At 38.9% G+C, this 24,345-nt stretch overlaps 1 protein-coding gene across 1 annotated transcript in view; it reads left to right on the top strand.

Annotated features, from left to right (window-relative positions):
- The window catches only part of pcdh15b (protocadherin-related 15b), a 302,478-nt gene that overhangs the window by 72,189 nt on the left and 205,944 nt on the right, over positions 1–24,345 (top strand). Inside the window, exons 5-9 of the mRNA XM_036572205.1 lie at positions 479–639; positions 2,145–2,300; positions 10,663–10,782; positions 12,002–12,112; positions 12,793–12,963. Coding sequence (XP_036428098.1) covers positions 479–639; positions 2,145–2,300; positions 10,663–10,782; positions 12,002–12,112; positions 12,793–12,963 — 719 coding nt within the window. The remainder of the gene's footprint in view (positions 1–478; positions 640–2,144; positions 2,301–10,662; positions 10,783–12,001; positions 12,113–12,792; positions 12,964–24,345) is intronic.

Here is a 24,345-nt window from a genome sequence, read left to right as displayed (position 1 = left end):
AATAGCGTGGTAGTGTTACTATTTGGGACATTTTTTTAAACAGAAAAGCATGTGAAACGGAGGAGCCAGCACTTTCAGGTGTAGTCAGCATCAAATAAAGGCCATTATGTTGTGTAATGGCAGCAGCAGAACAAGGCGTTTTTGCCTGGAGTTTGTTGTATTCTTTTAAGGTGTGCGTCCACTGAGGCAATGAATTATTCAAACATTGCAGGAGCAATTTTCATTCTCATGCAGAAATATTTGGCTCAAGTCACTTCAATAAAGTCTGGTGATTTGCTTAATATATGTTCAGTTCAACCTTTCTCTTGAAACAAAAAAGGCAATTTTCCAAAATTAGGATCTGAATTTAATTCAAATAAAGGGTCTTTGTCCTTTGCTAAATTATTTGGTAATGAAATGTTCACTGGATTGTATTGAATCTGTGCTGATAATTATATAGTAATGGAAAATTATAAAATTGCTGTTTGTCTTGGCTCAGGGACTCTACTGGTAGAGAACATGCAGATCAACGGGCGAGCAGAAGATCCGGATAGAACCATCTCTTTATCCCTGAGAGACAACTACAACCACTGGGTCATCCTGGACCCAGTCAAACAACGCCTTTACCTTAACAGCACTGGAAGAGTTTTGGATCGTGATGTAAGTGACCAAGATGTTCAGTTAACGTGGTGATTTGGCCAAAAAGCACATTTGCATAATGTCCACCTTTACCACAAATATAGACCTTCTGCATTTTTGATGTCTAAAGATTCTTTGTTTAATGTTGCACTGGAGCCGTGAGGCTAGGGTAACAGCGAATGTAAGCTTCTAGCCTAACGTTAGCATTGTGTAAACTGCATGCCTCATTACACATTTGGCTCAAAATTACTTATGCTTTTTCTTGCTTGAATGACAAACTATTATCTATAAACTTGGAAAAATGCAGGTTGCAGCCTGAATTTTGTCACTAATTTTAGGCACCATCAGTTATTATGTATAGTGCAAAACAAAATTCAAAAACCCCACAGTTATGGCTGACCATCCATCCTCTTTAAATTGAAAAATTGAAAACACTCCTTGTAAAGGTATTAGCCCAGGGCTAACATATTAGACTGTGGCTAGTGTGTTGGCCCTGACCTTGCGTATTTGCTCATCGCTAGTGCGTTAGCATTGCCGCTGGCATATTAGCTCATAGCTAGTTTGTTTACTCAGGGCTGACATATTTGTTTATGACTGGTCGTTAGCTCATGGATATAACTCATGTGCACACATCACACACAGAACAAGATTTTTTCCCAGGAATGGGAATTGATAAAACTGATGGGACTGAATTAGAATTGATTGACTAAATTTATTTGATGATGAAAAATACACATAACACTGCACAGCAGTCGTTACACACACTTTCCATCATTGAGGATTAAAACACAATAAAGCCCTAGGGCTTGTTTTCATTGTGGTCTTCTTCACATAAAACACACAAACAAACTGAACATCACAGAACAATAAGCACAAAACAGTGCTATACACACCAGGATGATAAACAACAGGGTGGCTTTCCTGATTAAATCATTTGTTAGATACTCTCAAAACATAATAAAACATAACAAAAACTAAAACTCCAATTGCTTACATATTGCCAGATAACCATTCTTTTAACCCAGTTTAAAAATGCTTTCTGATGAGCTACATCTGATGTCTATATGAAGTTTTGCTCCAAAGCAGAGCTGCAGAAAATAAAAAGTATTCTTTTTTTGCTCTGTTCATTATAAACATTATTAACACAGTTTTAATGGCACCTGGGTTTTTAAAAATAAGTAAAAAAAATAATAATAAATAAATAAAAAAGTGGAGAGGCAAGGTTTTGTTCTGACAGCGATGGTAAGCTTCCATTCCTTGTTAGCCTTGTAGCTTCAGTGCAATACTAAGTACGAAAACATGTTGGCTGATCGACCAGATTTGGGGTAAGGAGAAAACTGTGTTTCATTTTTGGCTGCCCCATTGATGTTTCTCAATACAGCACTCTTGATTTCCTTTTGAAAGTTTGAGAGAAAAGATTTGATTACTAGATCTAAGTTGAGCTTATTAATGGCAATGTAATGTGTAAATGTTCATATCTGATCAAAAAGCTAAATGCCAGCTAATGTACATTTTTTTTCTTTCAGCCTCCTTCCTACATACATTCCATAGTAGTGCAGGTCCAGTGCACCAATGAACTAGTTGGTACGGTGATTCTCCATGAGGTGCGGATTGTTGTGAGAGATCGCAACGACAACACCCCTCGCTTCCAGCAGCCACGATACTACGTGGCTATTAATGAGGTGAGTTCCTCAAAGTGGTCCAATAAATATCTTGCTTTCACACATCTCAGAAGTACCTCTTCCTTGTGACTTTTAGGGTCTGTGTTCAAGTTTGGCTCTTGAACAGTTATTGAAACTCACAGTGCACTGATAATTGGTGGTCAAGGACTGTAAATGCAGTCTGTTGAGTTGTGGATATGCAGATTTTATTTGCAGCCTTTGAGGCAAATTAAGATCACTTAAGGCTTTGATGCCAAAGCATGTGGCTGCTAAATCTTCTCATTTAGTGAGAACCCTGTATGACAGACAACGTACTGTGGATATTTGTCGATTAATTTGACTTTTATGTTTTTATACAGGAGATCTTACACTGTCAGCAGAGTATGCTGTGCCATGTTACAATAGTATAGAGCAGTGTTTTTCAGCCTCTGGGCCGGTACTGCTAGAGGGGCTGCAGCTGTTTTTTATTTTTTTAACCAAATTTTATCTGAAACGATTTTCACCATTGGAAAAATTGCATTTGGTGTGCAGGATTTATACACATCATCAAATTAATTGTTTGAATAATTTATGAATAAATTGCGTCCAAAAACTGAGGTCTTTTTTTAAATAAAGCTTTGAAGATAAACAAATTATGCCATCAGTTGGAGGTTAAACAAATATGCATTTAAACCTACTAAACTGAGCCAGAGCTGCTTTCACAGCTTTAATTTCTTCAGCATGTCATCCAGCACTTGGTAGCTGACAAACAACATCACCTAACTCATGAGGTGAGTCAGAAAATGTTCAGTTATTTATTAGTGTTTTAGTGCAGCTTTTGATACTGTTGACCACAAGATTTTAATCCAGTGTTTTGATTGCTGGGGCGGCCTCTTGGGCACAGTTTGGTTTAGAATGGTTTAAATCCTATTTAAGTAATAGGCAGTTCATGTGTTCACTTGGAAATCAAAAAGATTTGCCATTTCTTGTGGAGTCCTTTAAGGTTCAGTCTTAGGGCCTTTGCTTTTTTCTTTGTACATGCTACCTCTAGGTGATGTCATTAGGAAGCATAGTATACATTTTCATAGCTATGCTGATGACACCCAGCTATACATTTCTATTCCTTCTGAAGATCAAGACTCTGTAGACAGACTAACCAGCTGTATGTCAGATATTTCTCAGTGGATGTTGCAAAATTTTCTACAATTAAATCATGAAAAAACTGAAACACTGATCATTGGTACAGAAACCCAGAGAAAAATGATTTATGAGAAACTTGGTTCTTTAGCTTCATATACCAAACCTGAAGTACGAAACCTGGGTGTGATCTTAGAGCTTTGTTTTATTCTGCATGTAAACAGTCACAAAATAGCTTTTTATCATTTGAGAAAAATTGCTGAAGTTCGGCCTTTACTCTCTCAGAGTGAAGCAGAGAAACTTGTTCATGCATTTGTTGCAGACTTGACTACTGTAATGCTCTTCTTACCGGACTTCCTAAGGAAACTATACATTCCCTTCAACTCGTACAAAAAAAGGCAGCGCACATCCTAACAAAAACAAAGAGAGATCATATCACTCCTGTTTTAAAAGAGCTGCACAGGCAACCTGTATCGCTCAGGGGTAGATTTTAAAGTTCTGCTACTAGTTTTTAAAGCTCAAAATGACCTTAAAGCACCACTTACATCACGGAGAGTCTGTCTGTTTGTATTCTGGCACGTAATCTACGATCTGCAGATAGTGACCTTCCACAAATACCCTCTGTAAAATACAGAAAACGTGGAGAGGCCTCTTTCAGTTATTATGCTTCTAAACTGTGGAACTCAGTTCCACCTTTTATTATACAGTCAAGCTCAGTGCTCACTTTTAAGAAGCATCTAAAAACATATCTCTTTAACTTAGCATTTAATTAAAGCTCTGCGTCTCATGGTATTTATCTTCAAATTTTATCTTTTTAATTTTCTTCTGATTCTAAATAAATCTAAACATATGATTTCTTGTATAACTATGTTTTATCACCTGTCTGTAAAGCACTTTGAGCTGCCACCGGTATGAAAAGTGCTATAGAAATAAAAATTATTATTATTATTATTATTATTATTATTATTATTACTATTATATTAATTGTCAACTATGTTACATACATTTTTTATTGGTTACAATTTTTTATGATTTTAATTCACTTATATATTCTAATTAGACATTAACCTGTTCTAGAAAATGATTTGTGGTCACAGTCAAGGCCTACCACTGAAGTTATGGGTCAAAATAGGAAAATTGTCAACTATGTTACTTGTCAACTAAATTACCCAGTAGTCTACATCATCAGTCATCATTTTTCAAATCATTATCATTATCAGTCTACATATGTCACAAAACATATTATTCATATGGGCACCCTTTCGCTTTCTCCTTCTTCAGTACACTTTTTAAAAAATCCAATAGTTTTTAATGGATGCCAGCAGCTGAAAAACAGCCAAGATACATGGCTTGTTAGGATGCTGATCCTGCAAGAACGGCATTTATATACATATTCATTTTTATAGATATAAGTTATTGAAATTACTGTGCTTTAGTGAAATGAGCAAAATACACATATATTATCTGTTTTGTGTTAAAGAGACACTCTGGCCAAAATAAAACATTTAACCATTGCTACCTCTGTTGTAAACACTCGGCTTATTCGCCTCTTGCAGCGGTGGTGCAGTAGTCTCTAGAGCAGGGGTGCACAACTCTGGTCCTGGAGGTCCAGTGTCAAGCACAGTTTAATAATTCTCCGTTAATCACATTAAACCTGGCAAATAACAGATGAGTTGAATTAGCTCTGTTTGAGCAGGAAAGTCACCAGACTGTGCTGGACACAGGCCCTCCAGGACTGAAGTTTAGCACCCCTGCTCTAGAGAGATCTGGGTTTAAGGATGAGGAAAACCTCCTGATGATGTGTCTTGAAGGTGGAAGTAAGTTTTGAAAGACTATAAGTGATTTGGGCTGGATAGCTGGGGTTGGGCTGTTTGATTTATTTTTTTTTGCTAGCTAGCAAAAATAAAACTGTTTTTGACAATCAGTTGAGGTTAGCACTATATGACTAAAGCTGGCTAGCACTGCAGATGTATTTATTAGCCTCTTGATCAGTGGCTAGGAGTCAGGATTTGTTGAGCGCCATAGGTGTTCCCAATGATTGTGAAGTATTTGCACAATGCATACTAGGTATTGTTGTGAGAGAACAGTAATTACACAAAAACACAAAGCCTGTCAAGCCAGCAAGACTCAGGAGTACAGTGCTGCACCACATAACTACATAACAGACAGGAATTTTCTTTTAACAGAACCTTTGCAAGAATATTTTCTTACTTAAAGTAGGAAAGTCATGGTAAGAAAATTAAAATTTCAAAAGAAGACGAGGTGTTCCCAGCCTGAGTATGCCTAAATCCTTGTTCAAATGCTGTTCAATGACTGCTTCTGTAGATGTTTGTAGCTGTGCAGAGGCGGAGTCGCTGTATTTCTCACCAGCACTTAATGGGTGCTCCCCCCCAATCATGGACAACTGATGCTTGTTTGGGGAGGAGCCCCAGCAGCCTAAGATTGGCTCTCACTGGCATGAGGGAGAGAGAAGGACGCTGGCCTTTAAGCCTCTCTCTTAGCTCAGAGAGAGAAAGGGATAGACAAAGGACCCAGAGGACTCTTTAAAGTAAGAAGCCTGTTTGATTTGTTATGGTTGCACCTTCTTTAATGTATAAATAAAACACTTTGGTTCACTGGTGCTGGTGTGTTTGCATGTGTCTCTCTGAGCTCTCGTTGTGTCATGATTTCCCAGTCAGTATGCGTCGGCCCTTCCCCAGCTCGTTGCCACAACGTTAAAGTTAAATAAGTTGCATTGTGGTAGGTTGTTGGAATCAGGCTGCCAGCCCTGCTCCCTGCTGGGTGGGTGGGGATGGTAACATGTGCACTTGGAGGCTTTTGCCTAATTGAAAGTTGCTCCCTGGGGAGCTGTCAGCGCAGATTTCGCTCATTAGAAGGCAGCCTCAGAGAGTGGCAGACAGCCTTCCCCACAAGCTGTTGCACCGCGCAAAAACCACTGGCCGCTATTCCACGCTATTGATTTCAGCCTGGGGTCGGAAGCGTCGGACTGACAGGCAGATAAGGAGTTCGGTGGACCCCAGTCTATCAGTCAAACAACGGCTTTGCGCTGATAGGGTTTAACTCCGCAGGGGAAAGTGGCTATTGAGCCTGGCAAAAGAGAGGCAGAAATGGATTATAATGGTTGGGGAAGCATTTGATGGATGCACCGATGTAGGTGGCATATTTGTCAGTGTGGATATGGAGGTTTCGGAGAACAATAAGATGTGCTTTTCACATCTTTACAGATTTTCACAAATTATAGTAGTAGTACTTTAGTCAGAATTCAGATTTTGATATAAAGCCAAATGTAATCTGAGAAAATTTTGGCTGTGTTTTGCCCAACATACGTGACAGAATTCTGTCTGAATTGACCATAACTCAACAAAATTCTGTCTAAAACCAACTGTAACCTGACAAAAATCTATCTGAACTTGGCTGTAGCCTGACAGAGTTTTCTCACAAGTTGGCCATAACCCAACAGACATCTGTCTGAACTTGACCATAACCCAACAAACATCTGTCTGACCTTCACTGTAACCTGACAAAAATCTGTTAAAATTTGACGGTAATCTGAAAAAAATCTGGACCGTCATAACCCAACAGAATTCTCTCTAAAGCCAACTCTAAAGATAATATATAATATATATATATATATGATATTATATTATCTGTTTTGTGTTAAAGAGACACTCTGGCCAAAATAAAACATTTAACCATTGCTACCTCTGTTGTAAACACTCGGCTTTTTCGCCTCTTGCAGCGGTGGTGCAGTAGTCTCTAGAGCAGGGGTGCACAACTCTGGTCCTGGAGGTCCAGTGTCAAGCACAGTTTAATAATTCTCCATTAATCACATTAAACCTGGCAAATAACAGATGAGTTGAATTAGCTCTGTTTGACCAGGAAAGTCACCAGACTGTGCTGGACACAGGCCCTGCAGGACTGAAGTTTGGCACCCCTGCTCTAGAGAGATCTGGGTTTAAGGATGAGGAAAACCTCCTGACAAACATCTGTCTGAAATTTACCATTACCATTCTGTCGCAACCTTACTGTATATTGTGTGGATTTGACGATTGAACACGACTGTAACCTGAAAAAAAATGTCAGGACTTGACTGTAACCCAACAAAATCTGTCTGAACCCGACTGTAATTTAAAAAAATCTGTCTGAACCTGACTGTAACCCAAGGAAACTGTCTGAACCTCACTGTCACCCAACGAAACTGTCTGAACCAACTCGTTTCAACTTAAATGTAACTTGACAAAATTCTGTCTGAACCCTGACCACAACCTGACAAAATTCTGCCCCAGCCTGACTGTATTCTGTGTGAACCCAGCAATTGCCATGTAAAATTCTGTCTGAACCCGACTGTAACCCAATAAAACTCTGTCCAAATTCAGTGGTAGCTTGCCAAAATTCTGTCTGCACTCAATAATAGCCTGACAAAAGACCAAAAAAAACTCAAATGACTTCCAAATCTTCAAATGACTCCTAGACCTTGCATCAATTAAGTTACCGTTTAGTGATAATGACAGTGACAATGACAGCTATCTTCAGAAAACAAAGTATATTCCAGTTATCTATATGATATGAAACATTGCATTTTTCTGGCATTACTTGGCTATTGACAATTGCCTATTATGAATTTATTAATTAATCAGTGTCTTTAAACAACATTCTAAACATTTTCAGTGAAGGTAAGGTAAAAACTGTTTAAGATAATAAAAGTAGAACGGACTAATAAAGTTGGAGGGAAAAATAATTATGGTGTGAAAGAAGGCTAAAATATGAGATTTGAATTTGACTTCAGACAGAAACATATCATATTTATCTTAGCTCTTTCTCATAACTTGCTGCATTCTTCAGATTCATGCAGTTCATTAATGCTGTGCTAGAATGTTTGGTTTAGCTTAGCATGGGTACAAAGGTATGTTCACCTGATGTGAATAAGCACTGTAACTGATAGGCCCTGTATTTTGCGCTTTCCATGACATGACAATGAGAGGAGACAAAACGATTCATCATTTAATAGAGACTAGCCCAGTGCGGGTCCCCTACATAATGCATGCCCCTGTGTTTGTGCCCCTTTTTGATACTGATAGATGACTTCCATGCACTGCAACAGAGAGGCAATCTTGGTTCCCATCAGACTTGTCTGTTTACTGTATATTTTCTTTGAAATTAAATCAATGAAATCAATAATGCATATTATGTTTTTTCCCCCTTCTGCACTTTTGTATCATCATTTGAGACAACAAAAGTGCTGTTTCCTATCATAGAAATTGGCAGAAATTGCATTTGACTGCGTCCAGGTCACTTCCCTCCATTCATGATGGCTGAGATTTTATCCGCAAGGTTCTCTCCAGGTGTCTGACAGATTCTTTTGTACTTTTCTTTTTTTAAATGCTTCTTTTGTGGGGTTTTGAGGAAGTTTTTTTTTTAAGGCTTTCAGAGTAGAGCAGCAGCACAGGAACTAATACCTGAGCTTCCCGATGCTGCTTTTCTACTTCCTTGGCAGGCCCATAGCTATTACCTCCTATTTTACTTCCTCTTTTCCTGAGAGGCTCTCAGCAGCAGGGGCTGCTCCTATGACAGCCCGACAACGAGTGGGCGCTTTCTTTTCTTTCTTTTGCTGGCCTCATCCATCAGCTCCTGGTGTCAGAGGGGGGATTGGAGTTCAGAACAGCGGTCAAGGCGCTTTTGCCACAGGGAACTTGCCTTCTGGCTAGCATCTGGGAACTAGCGAGAGATGATGAAATGCAAGCAGTGGTCTAAAACCTAACAAAGCTGCAATGTTAACCAATTCACTGTTGGTTGTGAGCGCATTCATAAACATAAGATATTTCTTTTCTTTTTTTGTTGTTTCACAATAGCAATTAAGAGTTTCAGTGACAATTCAGACAAAATAAATGAGTTAATGTTCATTTTTGGGGTACAGCAGTTTGGTCACTCTCTACATTCAAATTCAAATAATGAGACTTAAATAGCTTAAGTAAGTGTTAAACTGACAGGCACTATGAGAGTCCAGTTAACATTAGCAGATCTGATGGTACCTCCGACTGGGATTTGCAATGTTATGTTAGTGTCAAGCTAAAGGTGATGTACATTCACTTTGCAACAGTGAATTTAATACTACTTGTGGCGCAGTTTCCCAAAATCATCTTAATGTTAAGATCATCTTAACTGGTGAAGAGAGTGTTCAGTGTGGTGCTCGCTCTACCATTTAAGAATCATCTTTGTATTAAGATGCTTTTGGGAAACCTGGGCTGTTTAAAACTACTGTAGTTTAAAAAAATGCTTAAAACAGTTGTAGCTTGTAAGACATGCATGTTCAATATTCTTTATTTGTATTTCTATTTGTATGTTGCATTTTCTTAGCAAGCCCCTTAAATTTAGTATTGCAACCTAACTAAGCTGCACTGTGTAAGATTTGTTTTGTTACAATAGAAAGAAACATTACTGAGTTAGGAGGAAAAAAACAGGTGTGGGTCAGGTTTTGCAAGCAGGTTTTCGCTAGCTTTCACACTCCTAGCACTGGTAGTATCATGTGTTTGGAGGAATCTTAACTACTGGATGAATTTGGATAGGTCATAATTGACATAGACTGATTGACACAGACAAGACATGAAGATCAAATAGATAATTCATTAAGTAGGGTTTATTTACTATGATTTTGGGCCTTTTACTTTGGATGCTAAGAAGAGTTTGTGCCATGCTTAAAGTTAAGAAATGGGTTATTAAATCTGGTGCAGAGGCTGTCAATCAAGAGGTGGTCATGAATATGCAGTATGTTAGGGTTCCTGCCTACACAGGGAAATGAAAAAAGTAGGCAGAGAAAGGGAAAATACAACACACATTTTGTCAACATTTGACAGGTGACTAAAATGTGTAAAATAGTTTGCAGAGATCTTTATTTTTGACAGAAGCTAAAGAGCAACTGTGTTGGGTTTTTAAGAGACCCATTGATTATTTTCTTTTACTGGTTGTGGCCACGTACGGAGTCTTTAATGTGTGTTTAAATCATGTATAAATTGTTTTTAGGTGTTTTCATGGTTCTGATGTATGCTTTTTATCCATGCTTTCCTAATTTAATTTTAACATTTTATTGTGAAGCACTTTGTATTCCCAGTTTAGAAAAGTACCAAATTAATAAAGATAACTGATTTGCTTATTTACATTTGAAACCTTGCCATAATAAGAATACATTCATACATACATATATATATATATATATATATATATATATATATATATATATATATATATATATTCCTTCTTTTTTCTCTTTCAGCTGACTCCTGTCGGCACCACCATCTTCTCAGGCTTCACTGGGAATAATGGAGCCATTGACATTGACGATGGGCCGAATGGACAAATTGAGTACACCATTCAGTACAATCCTAATGACCCGGTACGCTGAAACACCACAGCCAGTTTGTTTGAATTAACATTTTGTCTCCACCACAGTCCAGCCGGTCTGGACAGGCAGGTTTTTTAGTGTTCATGTGATGCTGCGCACTGCTAAGAAGGGTTAGGAGTTCTAACAGTCAAGCTAAGCCTGCAGTTTAGTTCCATCAGAATCCTCATTCAACCAGAGAGCTGATGAATATCTCATGAGACTGAGAGCAAGATGTACTTACACTAACAATCAAAAAGACACACCTTTTATATTTTACAGAATTTTAAAGACATTTTTATTTATAAAGGTGTATTCTAAAATGCTTGTTTCCAAACCAAATTTAAATAGTGAAGTGAGAAGTGTGAAGTTATTTCCAAGACATTCTTTAACTTATTAGAAGATTCCAGTGCTCACTAAGTAATTATTCAGCTCCGAACAAGCATGATATGCATCTTCTTTAGTTTTGTTGGAAAAGCGTCTCAGCTGGCTTCTCATTAAGCTGCTGTAGAGAATGCCAGGAGTGTGTAAAGGTGCATCAAGTGTTGATTGCATCAAGGCAAAGGGGGGGCTACCCTAAAGAATCTAAAATATAATATTTTTGTTAATATTACAAAGTGGTTTAACATTAAATGGTGCATTGTAGAGAAACTAATAGACTTGAATTTCTGTACAGTAGTGGTGATAGAAATCTGGGTTGCAATTACTGTGGTACATTGTGTCCATTTTATTTACTATCCAAAACCACCAGTGAACCTACATGAGTTTTATATGTAATGTTGATGATGGTAAAATAATAAATAGTAATAATTTAAAAAAATATATGTATGATTTAGGCCAAAACCTTATTTCAGAAATATCAGAGCAGAATGTCTCAGGCATCAGGCCACATATTCATTACCATTTCATGTGATAACTTTCTGTGAGGGAGCTTTTAGGGGCAGTGAACACTTCAGATGTCTGGTTTCTCTAGAACAGAGCATTTCACATCGAAACATTCTGAATGAGTTTGTTTACTTCTTAACCATTCAGTTATGAAAATTAAAAAAAATGATAATAAATTGTCTTTTAAAGTATCTTCCAATCAGGCTTTTGAGACACTAATTTATATCTTAAAGCAGTTAAACAATGAACGCAAAATTAATGCATCCTATCAGCACCTGATTCCAGGCTTAGTACATGTATGTGCGGTTGTGTGCATGCTAGTCTCACCCGGCTGTCCCTGTTTCTCCAGACTGCAAACAGGACGTTTGACATCCCTCTCACCCTCTCTGGTTCTGTAGTCCTGAGAGAGAGACTCAACTACGAGGAGATCACACGCTACCTGGTCATTATCCAGGCAAATGTAAGTCTAAAGAAAGTAGACAGACAGAAGGAAACGCTGTGGTCAACAGATCATGATGCACAGTGCCAGTGTGGTAATGAATACTGCTACCACTGGGAACCCTCTATTCAGCCTGGACTGTTGTTTCTGTGGTTGTATTGAATCATATTGCAGGGCAGATCATATTGCAGTGGCACTTTTGTGTTCACTTTCAGCAGCCATTTTCCAAGCTATTAGTCTGGCTGAAACACAGCCTTTTACATAATACATGGCTCAATAATCACAAGTATGCAGCAGCAGTACTGTATGAAAGATAAGAGCTCCTTGTAAGACAAAAGCATTTTCACACACTGTATCCGCAAAGGATCTAGCTTTCACCAGGAAATCACTTCAGATTTTGTACTGACTAGAGGTGTAGAAATGTATTAATACATTTTGATTCATTGCTCTGAATGCGCTGATAGTTCTTTGGTAATTTGGAGCATTTTTCATAGGATATGCACATTTTTGGACTCTTTTAGATATTCAGATGTGTGTGTATATATATATATATATATATATATATATATATATATATATATATATATATATATATATATATATTTAAAATGTAAAAAATTATTCCACTATTCTGTAAATACTTTCTCCAGTCAGGTTTGTGTATTTACTATTTCTTTTAAAACAAATTCTGAAATTTCCAGGACCGAGCTCCTTACCCTAAAGACCGACTGACCGCCACCACCACACTGACAGTGGATGTCCTGGACGGAGATGACCTGGGCCCCATGTTTCTGCCTTGCAACCTGGTGGACAATACTCGTGACTGCAAGCCACTGACCTACAGAGCCACTGTCCTGGAGCTGGCAGACCCGGTGAGCCTCCTCTATTCCGTCTTCTGAATTTAAGCAGACTCTTTAACTATGAGAAATCACACGTATTGGCAAAAAAGACCCAAAAACAAAGCAAGACCATAGAGTCATTTATTTGTAGCTCGCTGAAAAAAGTGGAGAAATATTGTTGTGGTTATAGTGTGGATTCAGAAGTTTCAAGCAGTACCATGTTTCTTTTTGTAACAGAAAGAGGAGATATTTTATTAAGAATTTAAATTGGAGGAAAAGTTACTGTTTAAAGGTACTTGTAAAAAAAATATTCTTTTATTTTTGGCAAGTTGTTGTCATTATTTGAAGGAAAAAATGCACACTCGAACCTATTGGATATGCAATGTAAACCAAATGTAAATGAAGTTCATAACAGCAGCAATTACTAGGCTAAACTAGGCTAAACAATTTGAGGAAAATATGTAATATTGTGATTGCGATTAAAATTGCAATAATTTCCTGTAAATGAAGGTCTTGGCCTGATTTTTTGGCTAAGAAAAGCAGTATATTAAGGCTAGAACACTGAATGATATAAAAACAATTAATCTTAGTTGAAAAGAAATGCCACTGCCACTCCTGCACTCCCACCTTGGTCATTACTTTCACTTAACAAACAAGGACCAGATTCTGCCTCATAAAGACATGGCCCTGTTTCATGATATTACAAATCACTTGTTAAGTGGATGAGGTATAGCCGTAAATTGTGATTGGTTGGCCTGTATTTCATTTTAATAGTGCTTAATAACTATACTTTTTTAAACAAGTACTATGTTTTTGATATGGCCACAGCAGATTTAATAAACTAACAGAATTAAAACGTACTAGGTAGAGATACAATCTTTGAGATTTTTCTGCAGCCTTGCATCAGTTTGAGAACGACTGCATTATGGAACTTGAACTGAACTGAACTACAAAATTAATTATGCAATTACATATAAAAAGTGGAGGAAAATGACAGTAACAGAATTATAAGGGTAAAACTTTCATATCTAGCCTCAAGTACTGTGTATGTTTCATCTTGGACCAAACAACCATTTAAAAGATGTACTATATTCTATCCGGTCATGTTTTTTTAAGTTTAAAAATTTCTTGATGTTGTCTGTATTGCATATTAACTGTACTTTGGTCAGTTGCAGTGAGTTGAAGTTTTATCAGAGGCCAGCAGCCTAGTTAGAGCAACTAATAAATCATCCTAAAACCATCTTTATATTTGCTCACACAACAGCAATCCACAGCTCACTTTTGTATGGACAAAGAAATACATTAGCTATGCAGATGTACATTCCTTTAGACGCCACATTACATCACGGCCTTCCTGGTGATTTATCCAACGCAGAAGCTTTCACCTTAATGATTCCCCACTGTTAGATATGACCTGTTGACAACAGCATAGCAGGAGGTGGGCTGTTAAAAGAGATGTCTTACCCCTCACAGAGGACTGTATGTCCTGAACCATGGTTGGGAACTTAGTGAACAGCCTTTAGAAAATGGTAGGCTTTTTTGCTTGACCACCAAACAGTCCAACTTACAAGAGTCTTTTACTGAGTTACTAACTAACTGACTAACTGATATCAATTATTGAAACGCGAGTGTGCAAAGCAAGTGTTGCCCAAGACAAATAGCAGGTGGCTGTATACACATAAATAAAGCGATGCCACTGCCCACATACTCATACCCCAAATGTAGGCGCTAACATATAAATAATGAAAGAAGTTGGACTCTGTCTGACTTGGGTTGGATATTCTTGTGCAGAGTTATTTAAGTATTTCACTTTTTTATGGTGAGGATAAAGTCATCATGCAGTAGTGCATGAACACAAAGTGTGCCAGAATGTAAACTTGAATAATATTTTGATCTGACACATTAATTTCAATCTGGAAGCAAATGAAGCATTGCAGTGGGCTCTCATCCGTGTACCACTAGTGAACTGTACTATAGTTAAGCCTTGTTTACTCCTTTTTGTATGTTGCTCTTCAGATTTTAAAAGCTTTTGAAAAAAACTCATAACAGTTCTTTGTCGCGTCTTCAGTGAAGTAGCGCTGTGACTCGAGGACAGTTTAATTTCTCTTTGGCAGTTTTCTAACTTTAGTGATGCACTTAAAGCCTTTTTATTGTGGAGGTGTGAGTGCATTAGAGTTACCGGATTCACTCAGATTGAACTGAACATCAGCAGCGGAACAGAAGGCTCTTAAACCATGTTTACTCGAATGATTAGAGCTGTTAGTCTTTTGGCCAGTGAACATGTCTGAGGGCAGATTTTACAGGGATCCTCGGTGATTATGTATTCTGAGCGTGGTCACCATTATCTCTGGTCAAGTGTTAAGGAGGAAAGAGCAGCTTTTTGACCACAGTTTTCACTGGCTTGTCCACCAAACATAGACATTAAGATCCAGTACTTGCTCTTTTTCTTCGTCTGTACCTTGAGCACTTTTCTTTATCACTATCCTGGGTTTCTTTTCCTTTCTTTCTTTGTTTCTGTTTCTATTTTTTCATTCCATTGTTCAGTCTTTCATGGTTTCTTTCTCAATTTTTCTTTCTTTTTTTCCCTTTCTTCTTTCTTTCTTTCTTTCTTTCTTTCTTTCTTTTTCTTTCTTTTTTCAAGTTTTCTTTCATTCTTTCTTTCTTGTTTTTCTTTCTCTTGACTCTTCCCTTCTCTCCCTCTCTCTTCCTCTCTCTCGCGCTCTCTCTTCCTCCCCTGCTTCTTTTCTTTCCTTCTACTGTGCCACCACCTACAATGTGCTCTCTACAGTACATCAGGTCTTCTGCCCTGGCCCAATTTAGACACAGCATATATTTCATTATTTCATCTGTTGCCAGGAGATAAAAATGGCGCCTTTTTGAAACGGAGGCCCTGATGGTGGGTAAAGGAACAAACAGAGCGACAGGATGTCTGAAGAGTCGTTAAGTCCTCCCTCCACCCTCTGTCCCCCCCCCATCTCTTTCTCTGTCTCCCTCTCTCTCATCTTATGTGCGATGTAGACTCACTTTAGAAAGACAATATCTTGTCCCGCCAATCGGAGGATTGGAGAGACATGAGCGGAGGACTGGAGGGAAAGTGGAGATGCTTTCATCAGTGCTAACTGATCCTCTCTGACAGGTATTTTATTCTCCCTATGGCATAAGGCCCGAGTGCCTCTCCGCCGCTATAATAACAAGAAAGGTCAACTTGAGCGAGGCTGAAGCGCAGACCTCCTGCTGCTTCTGCAACCCACCTAACCACCCCTCCCCCACCCCCACAACGGCAGTAGCGCCACGTCGGTAGTCAAATATATCTGGATGCTTTGAGTGTGGAGATGTCGGTGTGGGAGTAATTGGAAGTGGGGGAGGTATCGGCTGTCTGTGACCGTCTGCCCATTCACACTGAGCTATGGAGGCTATTTGAAACACTCTCCCTATCTGCAGTATGGATGATCATTGAAACTACAGAAGCTGCATTGAGCCCAATACGCTTACTCGCTCTCACCACACAGCTCGATGGAGTACAAGTGGTGGGCACACGCATCGAATGTCAGGTCTATCCCTTATATAATAGCTTCAGTTAGGCAGTTGTCTACTTTAGGCACCTTCAGTAAAGTAGGCATCTAAAACTGCATTGATCTGAAGGTGACAATTATGTACGAAAGATGGACTGATTTTAGAATTTTCTCACAATTATAGTAATATAATCAATTAGAATTATCACAGTATAATCAATTATAATGATGTAATCCATTATAATCATATACTGTGTACATTAGTGTGTTTTAAAAGAAAATTCTGAATTGCACTAAAATAATCAAATCAATAATCAAATTAAATTGAATTTTGGTGAAATTTTTTATTCCTAAAGAGTCTTAATCTTCAAAAATTGTAGAGATCAGAGGTTATATTTTTTAGGTGATAGCACTGGTGTTATGAGGCTAGAAAATTAAAAAGCACCAAAATTGTGCCGCACATAGAGGAATATATTTGAATATGTTTTAATATTCAAAAATAGGCAAGACAGATCATCAAGTTCTAATGTTGGATAAGTAACTGAGGGTCCTCCTTCACTGTAAACTACTGGAGGATGAATTGGCAGATATATGACATCCATGAATGTATATCCATATGATATCCATGACATCACAACAACTGTGAATTCAAAATTGACTGTTGCTGAAGCTTAGTTTTCATTTATGAATGTTACAGAGTGACTGGTACGTTCTGAAATGTAACTTTAATGTGATGATGTAATATATAATATTACAACATTTGTTTTAAAGAAAAGTGAGGAAAATGTGTTTTTTCAGGATATGGGCCCTTTAATGCAAATTTACATTCCAAATTGTTCTGAAAATAAATAAACTTCATATTGTAACAAATTTCTGTCTTGAAGATTGTTAAAAAATTCCATTCAATCAGGTATGTCCACAGTTTTGACAGGTAGAGTTCACAATAAGTAATAATAAAGTCTGTAATAAGCACAGTTGAACTAAAAGTAAATTTACATGATACATTTTTAAGAATTGTTAAAATGAAGCTCATGACGGAGTTAGACAGGCCAGACTTGTGGGGGCTGGTGATTTGCATTAGGAAATAGCAGCCTCATTGTGTAGGTGAATGGTGTCTCTGTGATAAGCGGGCCGGAGGTGGTCTGGGGCAGACGGGACGCTGGAGGGCGGGCGGTGAAACGGGGACAGCAGCGCTGATGAGCCTCTACTTTGTTTGTCCGTTTTTCACCTCTGAGCCATAGCAACGAGACTGCATAGCCACTCCATTTCTGACTGAGCACTCAGATTTGTGAGTTTGTCTGTATGTGCGTGCACTTGGCTAGATGTTAAAGTGAGTCGCAAGGCTCCTTGTTGATTTTCCAATAGCTCTGTTTGGTCTTCTAGGAGCCGGTGGGGTGTTTCTCTACTTGCACTTCAATTCTGCACTATAAACACGAAAAACCTGTGTTTGCTCTCCACATTACTCCTAGCAGCATTTCCTTTCCCCTGCACACACTCCAATGCAGACGGGGAACTGCCAGAGAGCAACGTGCCCGTGGCTTGCCCTTTTTACCCTCTCCACCCAGCAAGAGTCTCTCTAAACCCTACCTTACGCTCCTCACCATCTCCCTCTTCATGTTTTATCGACTTGATTTAAAAGGTCCAAAACTGAATTTTCCATGCCTTTTTGAAATGGAAAGGTTTAATAATCTAAATAATCTTAATAATCTAACCACCCAGCCCATACAGTCCATATATGGAAAATAAACTGCAAAGTTTTAAATTAATTATAGTGGTTATGGCACAACCGTGAACACATTTAAATATAGAGGAGAGAATTGGTAAGAATGATTAAATGATGTACTGTTCCTTACTGGTACATGTGTCAGTCTCAAAAGCACAATAAAAACAGCCAGTTTATTCTAAGGGACAAGCACAAGTTGGTAAATGCTCATCTGTTATGACCAGGGGTAACCAATCTTATCTGCAAAGGGATGTTATGGCAGGTTTTCATTCCAATCAAACAGGAGCTCACCTCATATAACTAGTCAGTTGTTTGACCCCAGATGGCAACGAGAGTCACGGGAGGCGTGAGGTCAGTGCTTAGACAAGTGGAATTTAGTGTGCTTTTGCTTGAATGGGATGAAACCTACAGCCCTTTGTGGCCCTTTATGGATACAACTGGTTGCATCTGGTTATGACGCAGAATTTACTATGCGTAGCCTAGGCCAGAGGTCTTCAAATCCAGACTTTTAATCTAGTTTCCAGTCCAGGATTTTGAACCGTTGATATAACTGATTGGCCGCCTAGAGTTGTACCTACCAGCAATTACAAACCCTACAGCTGACAACTGGATTCAAGTTCCAGATTTGAATAAGGTCATCTGTACAGCAGGTAACAGGATCTTAAAGGCGAAAATTATTTTAGTGAAAGTTACATGATTTTTCACTCGCCTCAAGTGTTGGTAAACTGGAGCTACAAAGCTAATGTTGCTAACAAACACTAGAACTCAATAGTCACTCAAATAGCCCAAGTAACTTCTGTAAAAAATCATCCTCAAAACTTCTGTCAACCCACTTAATCTGCATCCAGGTCTTCATTAAAGTCTCAGAGACTTGTCAGTGTGGTTTGGGGCACAGTATGACTTACTGTGAGCTAATAAATGAAAAAGACTTTTGTGGACTGGTGTACACAACAGGACTGATCTTGGATGAGATTCTTCCATATTTATAAAGGCTATTGTGATAAATACTGATTCTAGATCAGCAGTGAATATAGACCCTGTTGTCCAAGATGGCTTCCAACAGTCATTTTTATAGTTCATAGTGTAACTATCATACTGTAACCATCATACCGCCAAAACCACATCAACAAGTCTGTGTGACTTTCATGAAGAAAGTTTTTCATGAGTCCATCATGAAGCGGCTCATAAAGATCATCATCAAATCAGGAGCAGCTCCCGTCCCACAAACAATATGGAGGAAAGTGGAGGAGGCAGTTACGCACAGAACCAACACATATATACTGGAACGTAAAACATGAAACTAAATTACGTCTGTGTAGCATGCCATATGCTACCCTGGGAGGAGGAAGGATGCAGGAGGCATAAGTGACAGTCTCAGCAAGCATTTTACTTTTAAATCTTAGACATACAGTCAACACAAATAAACCAAAGCCCCACCTCTTTCTGTGGCATTTTACTTTGTGATGTTTTTCCCAGCACAAGCTTTTCAGCTCTTAAGTCCATCCACTCCTGCTCTGATGACCGTCTCTTTCTTTCCCTTCACTCTCTGCTCCTTTTAAAGCAGCAGCATAGCCACCAGGGTTGAACGTCAGATGTAGTGCAGTGGCCCCACTGCAGAACAGGAGGCGGGGCTCAGTAGGTGGCTCTCGGGGCTCAGGCACTGGCCTGATGTTGCCTTGAGAGCCTTGTGGCTCTCAACGGCACTCTGGGCTTGGGCGCCAGCCTCACGCCTCCTCTTGTAACTCTTGATGTCTGGGGCTCAGCCACCTGCCAGAGACTGTTTTTGTTGCATAAAATTATACAGTGGAAAAAATGTACATGATTTAAATGCATCAATTGTTTGCACATGAATAAAATGTTATGTTTTCTTCGCAGCTGCCTTACCCTAAACGTAACCTTCACAGCTTACTTCTTTTAACAAAAATTGTGTCAATTTAACATATTCTATTCACCAAATTTGAATCATAATTAAATTAAAACTCCAAAAGATGTAGAACTGGGTTTTTTTATGCTGGATCTAGAAAGGGCCTTTTCTTGTCCTTGACAAGAAACATGAGGCATTACAAAAGGAACTAGTGCTTGAGGTCATATTAGTGGAGAAGTCTCTTTAGGAGAGGAGGCAGTGTGGCGGTCATTACGTCAGCCCTTCTGAGATGCCATCTTTGCCAGTTAATGTGCTGAAGTGCAGAATGGAGCGCTTCCTTATTCAACTGAACCAATCTAGCATCTCAATACGTGCGCTTCTGCTATTGCAGAGGTATAAATGAGGCGAAAGTGGAGCTGCAAAGGTGTCATCTCTCAGCTGCTTAAGTCAGACATACGTTTACAGCTTAGGCATTATTACCCAGCTTTGCTGTCAGGGGTGGTTACTGTCGAGGGAACAAAGTGGGCAAAGATTAATTTGAGCGATTTTCAAATGAGGATTTATTGGTTGGTGGAAAATAGATTAGGGTAAACCCCCAGTCAGTGATGCTTGTTTTGTCTCATTACGTTTATTGTGTTCATTCCTCACACCAAACCAAATCAGCAAGCATTACTCTACAACAATGGAGCCGGAAAAGCAAAGTCACTTGTCTTCATACAGACACAACGTTTTATCCAAAACAAACACAGGCCGGTTCTAAACTAGTTGCATTGAAGCTGTGACTAATTGCATGGGCAATGCTGTCGGGCAGTTTTGAGCAGTATATCACACTCCTTGCTGACTGTACCGGCCTGGTGTTTTTTGTAGATAATGAGTGATTGAGAGGATATCATGGCCAATCTGGCGCTGGAGGACATGGCGGGATGTGTGATTTACAGCAGGCTTTGTAATTGCAGGGGTTGGGGATTACGCAGCACCTTGGAGAGATAAATTTCAACCAGGCTGGTCTGAGATCAGCTGCTGCAGCTGCTGCCTGTTGTGCTTGGAGATGCAGCAAGCAGAGCTGGAGGCTTCCAAGTATCATTCTCTCACTGGATGCATCAATGTGTGGTCATATTTCTCATGTTTGAGCAGATGAAGTCAAGGGAAGCTCTCATGGATATTCTTTGAAAGCATTGTTTAAAGGAACACTTCACTAAATAATACTACTGTGGCAAATAACAAAGCAAAGCTACTGAGAATCACATAGTATGATGCTTACTGGGATCTGATAGCTTTTGTTTTTAACCTTAAGAATTCAAGTGTTATTACTGGCTTTTTTCTGCATACAATTGTATGCAAAGGTTTGAACACCCTGGTCAGATGTTTAGTTAATTTTCTATGGTAACACATCCTTTACAAAACACTGGCATTTTCTGCTATTTTTTCTGCTGTGTCTATGTATTTGCTTAACCGAGTTTAACATATTGGGATGAAAAGTAAGACATAAAAAATAAAATGTGCCATAACTTCTGCACAGGCTAGATTTATTGTTTTATTTTTTCTCAATGTTAAATTCAGCAAATAGACTGTAATTGTGTATTAAATGTGCAGAAGTGTGTTTCCTGCAGGGGATATGCTCACTTTTTTCCATAGAAAATCAACAAAATATATAATTTGACCTGGAGCTTCCAAATTTTTGCATACAACTGTATTCAGTTTACTTTGGGCCCGATGCATGTGAAAATTTAACGTCTGTCAAGGTGATAATTTAATCAAAACAGAATCCTATAGTTTTAGTTTAACAGCACTTTATGGGCTCATATAACTATATACAACTGTAATTTATATTGAAATTCAGTAATAAAGCATACTACAACATTTAACACACAATATTGTTATCATGGACACTTTAAAAATATCATCACTTTATATGATTTCATAAGCTACCACTACACTGTCACGTTGTGATCTGGTGTTTTATCTGATGTTTGTACAGCTGTTTTGGTGTTTCATTGGTCTAAGCACCTTCACAGCTCACGGTAAAGGTTGCAGTGCTGTCCTTACATGCACAGTGTGCTATCAAGAGTACAAAGCGTCTACTACCTGGTCCAAAAAAAAAGAAACACGATGCCTCTATTGACGGTCAAAAAATTGGGCTTCCAGAAATAAAGACTGCTGTGACTGTGTTTTCTTTATCTTTATTATTTTATACATTGTAGAGTAATATTGAAGACATCAACACTATGAAGAAACACATGGAATTATTTAGTAAACAAAAAAGTACAAACTAGAATATGTATTGTATTTTAGATTCTTCAAAGTAACCATCTTTTGTTTTGATTAGAGCTTTGCACACACTTGGCATTCTCTTAATAAGCTTTATGAGGTAGTCACCTGGAATGGTTTTCAATTAACAGGTGTGTCTTTTCAAGAGTTAATTTGTGGAATGGCTTGCCTTCTTAATGTGTTTGAAACCATCAGTTGTGTTGTGCAGAGATAGGGTTGGTACACAGTTCTACACAGTGAATAGCCCTAATTGACTGCTTTTCTAATCCATATTATGACAGGAACCACTCAACTAAGTAAAGAGAAACAACAGACCATCATTACTTTAAGGCATGAAGGTCAGTCAATCTGGAAAATTGCAAGAAACTTTGAATGTAACCTCAGGTGCAGTCACGAAAACCAAACTAAGGAGAAAGGAAAGTAAAACCAATAGTTACCTCTGCTGCAGAGTTCATTAAAGTTACCAGCCTCAGAAACAACAAATTAACGGCACCTCAGATTGAAGTACGCGTAAGTGCTTGACAGAGTTCAAGTAGCAGACACATCTCAACATCAACTGTTCAGAGGAGACTGTGTGAATCAAGCCTTTATGATCGAATTTCTGCAAAGAAGCCACTACTGAGGAAGAACAAGACGATGAAGAGACTTGCTTGGGCCAAGAAACACAAGGAATGGACATTAGACCAGTGGAAATCTGTGCTTTGGTGTGATGAGTCGAAATTTGAGATGTTTGGTTCCACCCTCCATGTCTTTGTGAAACACAAAAAAGGTGTGCGGATGGTTTTTATGGAGGAGGAGGTGTGATGGTGTGGGGTGCTTTGTTGTTGTTGTTGACACTGTTGGTGATTTATTCGAAATTCAAGGCACACTTAACCAGCATGGCTACCACAGCATTCTTCAGAGACATGCCATCCCATCTGGTTTGCACTTAGTGGGACCATCATTTGTTTTTCAACAGGACAGTGACCACAAAACAACTCCAGGCTATGTAAGGGCTATCTGACCAAGAAGTAGAGTCTATCCAGAGAAAGTATCTTCACTAGTTACCAATAGGTTAGAGAGGAAGCCAGTCCTGAGCTGAGATACTGCTAGAATCAGAAAGTCATTGACACCTAGAGAAAAAGGAACAGAGTTAAACACAGAGCAGTGCAATACAATACAATACATAAGTGCTGTACAATACATTACAATCAATACTTAATTCAGTGCTCAATCAATCAATCAATCAATCAATACTTAATTCAGTGCTCATTTAAGTGCTTTATAAACACATGTGTCTTCAGTCTGCGTTTGAAGACAGCGAGAGACTCTGCTGTACGGACAGCCAGTGGGAGTTCGTTCCACCACCTGGGTGCCAGCACAGAGAACAGTCTTGATGCTTGCCTTCCGCGCGCCTTGAAGGATGGCGGGTCAAGCCGAGCTGTACTCGAAGCTCAGAGGGCTCGTGGTACAGTTCGAAATTTGACCATTGCCATCAAAACCCAGTTGAGATGGTTTGGGATGAGTTGGACTGCAGAGTGAAGGAAAAGCAGCCAACAAGTGTTCAGCACCTCTGGGAACTCCTGGGAACAAGACAGTTGGAAAACCATTCCAGGTGACTGGCTCATGAAGCTGACTGAGAGAATGCCAAGTGTGTGCAAAGCTGTTAGCAAAGCAAAAGGTGGCTACTTTGAAGAATCTAAAATATAAAACATATTCTGGTTTGTTTACTACATAATTCCATATGTGTTCCTTCATAGTTTTAATGTCTTCAATGTTAATCTGCAATGTAGAAAATAATGAAAATAAAGAAAAAACTTTGAATGAGAAGGTGTTTTGACAAACTTTTGACTGGTACTGTTTGTGTGGCGGCGGCACGGTGGCGCAGTGGGTAGCGCTGTCGCCTCACAGCAAGAATGGCCTGGGTTCGATTCCCGGCCGGGCGACCGGGGTCATTTCTGTGTGGAGTTTGCCTGTTCTCCCCGTGTCTGCGTGGGTTTCCTCTGGGTACTCCGGTTTCCTCCCACAGTCCAAAAAAAAAACATGCAGCCAGGCTGATTGGACATGCT

Source organism: Colossoma macropomum, unplaced genomic scaffold (assembly GCF_904425465.1).
Source record: "Colossoma macropomum unplaced genomic scaffold, Colossoma_macropomum, whole genome shotgun sequence".
Taxonomy (NCBI): domain Eukaryota; kingdom Metazoa; phylum Chordata; class Actinopteri; order Characiformes; family Serrasalmidae; genus Colossoma; species Colossoma macropomum.
The sequence above is the reverse complement of the archived record's forward strand: the minus strand, read 5'-3'. Positions and strand labels throughout refer to the sequence as shown.